We start from the raw sequence: 4,770 nt of genomic DNA, 5'->3' as shown, positions 1-4,770 counted from the left end.
TGGGCAAGTACCTCTTAATGTGACACCCTGCCACTTTTCATTTTGTCAGCTGATTTATAATCTTGTCTACCAATACTTAAATCTAACAAACAAACCCAAAACCACACAAAACAAACAAAAAATAACCCAAGCAAAAAAAAAAAACAAACCACACTTCTTGAGTTAATACAGACACAAAATAGTGATACAGCATTTTTATAACTGCTCATATCTGCCCCAACTATTTATTTCACTTTTTCTCTATCCACAGTTTTCATAGATTCTCTGGTATCCTTCTTTCCTCTTGATGCCTCAAAAAAATTAGTAGTTTTTATGCCTGCATCTTCATTGTATCTTCTTGTGCCAGCATGTTAATATTCTGATTCACCTTCTACATTTACATTAGCAGTTCCTTTATTTATGCCCCACCACCCCCTCCGGGTGCTTCCCAGCGTCTCTCCATCCCTGTGTCAGCGAATACCATGTACACTTCCTTCACATCACCTGCTTTCCTCCACAGCCAGCCTCCCACAGCCAGGCTGTTCTTACACCAAATCTTGTGCTTAGTCCCTTCTCTCACTTCACAGGTTTCAAATCCTTCTTATTCCTTCCCCCATCATACATTTCAAAGAATACTAACTCAGTGAAAGATGACAAGCTCTTCCACTCTCTTTTCCCTGTGAATACCTATCTTTATTTTTCTCACTGTAACCATTACTGATGTTTTCAACCTGCTGCCTCTATCCCCTCCAGGGGCTGCCATGATTCCCTCCCTCTTCTCTTGTCTCCTCTGCAACCCCTATCCTTTGATGTCTTCCCTTCCAAAAGAACACTTATTTTGTTTCAGCATGCTGCCTCTCTGGGACACATGCCTACTTTGTGTTTGAAAGAGCACCTGGCATGCTGTGGGCATAAACAGACAAGTAACTGCAGATCTGACATCGAGACTGCAGCAAGGTTGACACAGAGGAGCAACAGGGAGGCTGGCCTAGAAAGGGCTGGAGCAAGAGAGCTGGCACGTATAGTATCTTGAATGTCACCAGTGACCAAGACCACCACCCAAAGCCTTACCTTCTCACGCCATGCAGCCTTCCGGTGAGTTACAAGCTTATGCAGTTGGTCATGGAGGGTCATTAGATCTCTAGATAATCTGTCAATTTGCCCAGTCAGACTGTCAGCCCAGGGGCAGCCTGAGGTTGCCTCTGCCAGCTCGCTTTTCTCTATATGAGCATCCTGGGACTCGCACATATTTCCCTCTTCAGCCACATTATCTAACACAATCTCCTAAAGGAAAAATAATACAGGTTACTTTTCGGTAGGAGCTAAAATGGTCTGCTCCCCTCTCCCCCCATCTTTCTGGTAATTCATAACTAGAAATTCACTGCTGCCATCTCGGTATACAGTTGCTCCACAATTTCAGAGTTATTTTAAGAGATAACCTCCTCAGTTCACATATTTCCAAGTTAACAGAAAACTTATGTTGCTAACCTAGCTTATTTTAGAAAGCACTGCATACTGTGAGCTACCCTGCACTGCGCTAGAGCATAATGAAACACTCATGGGACAGAGATCATCAGTACTGCAGAAACTCTAGATACATCCCCCCTTTCCCTCAGCCTCTGGAGCTGGATGCACTTTTTTTTGTAATGAAGTGAAAACCAGTAAGGTGATGCATGCTTACACTGTCCAGCAGAGTCCCATCTGCCATGTGGCACAGTCAGTTGTGACACCCACGGGGTCACTTGTGCCCATGTAAAACCCCACAAGTTAAGGAACCCCAAGAGCTCCCTGCTTCAGCCTGGTCAGAAGTTCTTGTCACCTCTGCTTGACCATGACCACCTAAGCTGGTTCTATAATTAATTTTTCAACTGCCTTTGGAGATAGTAACCATTGTTTGAAATACTCAAAAAAAACCCACCAGATAACTTGACAGTCCTTGAAATGCAGGTACATACAAACTGTGTACAATTACATACACAAATTATATAGAAACACACATCTTTCAAGCCAGGGTAGCATAGCATAACTAAGGGACCTAAGCCTCCTCCCTCAAAGAATATTAAATATTTATTTCCATAGTGTTATTAAGAAGACATTAAATAGGAGCGGTCATAATCTCTTTTAAGGGCATAATTTGCATTCAAAATTATCTTCAGAAATTGAAAAAGCAATTTGAAAACAGTGAGAGGAAATTCAGCAGTTGAGCAGCATGGTCTACAGACGGGCAAAAAACCTCTAATACGTAATTACTGGCTCAGCAGCAACACTACTGGAAGAGATGTCATAAAGCCAGAAGTCACCAATGTCATACTGTTAAAGTCAAGTACCACTTTAGGAACTATAAATGCAAGTCTCTGTGATAGAAGAGCGTTGACTGTAACACTGACATGCAGGTGAGGCTCCTGAAGTTAAACACAGACAAATGGGAGGGAAAGTCCCATATGAGAGTAGCAACAACCATCAGAAGTTTAAATGAATGGCCTACAAGGAGACATTCAGAGAACCAATTTTGTTTAGCCTAGAAACAGGGACTGGGAAGGCAGTGACATGCTAACAGCCTTCACTTATATAAAAGATTGCTATAAAGAGGATAGGACTGTTAGCATTCTCCCCCCTTCTCTGTGAGTAGGTTAAAAACTCTGGCTGAATCCACTGCAAGAGATTTTTTGGTTCACACAAGAAAAAGCTTTGGAAGATAACTAAGAATGGCAAAAGAACCCCACAAAACCTCCTTTCTCAGTGAGCACTGGCACAAAGCAGCACTGAGGCCAGGAGCTCATGCTATCAAAAGGCCCAGCTCATGACAACACAGACAGGATCTGGGCCTTGACAGGATAACAAACCGTACAGAAATAAAACAAAACTTTTTTGCTATGTCATGTTTTGGGTTTTTTTTGTGGGTGTGGTTTTTTTGTTGGCTTTTTTTTTTTTTTTTTCTTTCCTCAAACGGAATTCATTAAATGACAGCTTTTTAAAAGTAACATTACTGCAGTCCTGTTGTTGTGGTTGTGCCATCCTCCTGCCCACAAGCCTCCTTAGGAAGATCTGGCAGTAGCTATGCAAGGATCATTCCATCCATCACATCAGCAAATGCAAAATATGGGTAAGTAGAAAGAGAAAACTACTGTATCCTCAAAGTGTATCTCATTCCCATACATCCTACAGCATCCAGGAACAACCACCACGATCAGCAAAACAAAAGAAAGGCAAATTTAGCATCCAGCCTACAGAACAATTTAAAAAGACACTCTGGTCATGTTTTCTTGCAAGTTATATACTCAGGACCTAACTCCAGGAAGCACAATAACAACACTCTCCAAACTGTTCAACATGTCAGAGGCAAATGTTTCGGTGGATACACTGAAATGCCATAATACTTGCAGTTCTATTTTCCCTACCTGGAGCCAGGCTTATGCTAGTGTTGATGCTTTCCAAATAACCATAAGATGGTTATTAACATTCGGCTTCACTGATTCTCAGAATTTTGTGAACTCATATGGCTAATGTGGTGCTCTAAAAATTATTTTCAGCAACTGTGAATGGGCAAAAGTTGCAGAGAAGTGAGATAGATGGTATCGTTTACACTCACTTGAGAAATCCTAAGATGCACAGAGAAAGACTTATTGATTTTCTTATGATCATCCAACACAGCTGAAGGGGAAATCGGCAGTTTCAATACACTATTTGGCTAGGAAAAATGATGTTGTTTTCAGTATCCGCTGCTTGCAAATTTAGTTGTTCTCAAGTCTGCAATAAAGCTTAGAGGCCTTCTTCTGAAAAGCTATTTAATTTTAAGAAAATGTATGATTGCTATGTTTAAAAAACGTTCAGATCAGTCATTTTCATTTGTGTTAACTGTATGAAATTCTGCCGCTCTGCCCTGCAATTCCTCAGCTTAGCTACGCCAGTCTTACTGAAGAAAGGGATGAAGGAGAACTAAGGAAACATTTCCTTCCTTTACAAAAGGCTTTTTTCCTGTTGAACTGTTGGTTTGCAACATTTATGTTTGTAGGTAGGACCTTTGGATGTGGTCAGCTATGTTAGAGACAAGAAAGCTACACCCTTCAAAATCAGTTTGATTCATTACCATCCACTGCCAATAAACCGGTTCCAGTTGCTTCCACTGCAGAAAGGCTTCTAGTTGCATCGTTTCAGACTCCAGAAGCTGTAACAGCTACAGGAGAGGAGACAAAGGAAGAAAAAAAATAATCAGGTAACACTGATTACTTGTGAACTAATTTAAATGTGTGTTTGGTCTGAAGTACAAAAACAGTGTTAGGGGTACACAGGACACCACCAGGTTACTTTACAAGAACCTTGAAAACCAGCTGCAGAAATGTGATGTAAAATGCTTCCCAGCATCACTGATTTATTCCTCACCCCAAATGTACAAACATCACCAACTTTTATGTACATAACTGTGTTTCCATATCATTTTGAGGGATTGAAAAGACACAATTCTGATACTTTGAGTGGATGCATGACAATCTTCAGATCTACGCTTTTTAATTGCCAAAATAAGCTATGTTTCTCAAAGAGTATTTTTTTCACATTTATCAAGGCTGTAAGGTCCTAACACCACCTTCTCTTCCATTCTCTCAGCTAAAACTTACACAGTTGGTTTTTGACCAAATCTCCTCATATTCAATAGTAATGACCCCAAATGCAATACACAGGGACCTCCACTACTCCAACATATCTCCTTCCCATGCTGCTCCCACACCTGCAGAAAACTCAGAACTCCAGTATCTCCAGTGCTTTCTGCGGCTTCCCCCAAAACCTTTTATCTCA

At 41.0% G+C, this 4,770-nt stretch overlaps 1 protein-coding gene across 1 annotated transcript in view; it reads right to left on the bottom strand.

The window, feature by feature from the left end:
- The window catches only part of LOC103776943 (uncharacterized protein C14orf80 homolog), a gene marked incomplete at its 5' end in the record, with an annotated part of 23,528 nt that extends 19,375 nt beyond the window's left edge, over positions 1-4,153 (bottom strand). The window contains 2 exons of the mRNA XM_008944472.1: positions 1,051-1,263; positions 4,067-4,153. Coding sequence (XP_008942720.1) covers positions 1,051-1,263; positions 4,067-4,153 — 300 coding nt within the window. The remainder of the gene's footprint in view (positions 1-1,050; positions 1,264-4,066) is intronic.
- Between the last annotated feature and the right edge of the window lie 617 nt (positions 4,154-4,770).

Source organism: Merops nubicus, unplaced genomic scaffold, assembly GCF_000691845.1.
Source record: "Merops nubicus isolate BGI_N331 unplaced genomic scaffold, ASM69184v1 scaffold26207, whole genome shotgun sequence".
Taxonomy (NCBI): domain Eukaryota; kingdom Metazoa; phylum Chordata; class Aves; order Coraciiformes; family Meropidae; genus Merops; species Merops nubicus.
The sequence above is the reverse complement of the archived record's forward strand: the minus strand, read 5'-3'. Positions and strand labels throughout refer to the sequence as shown.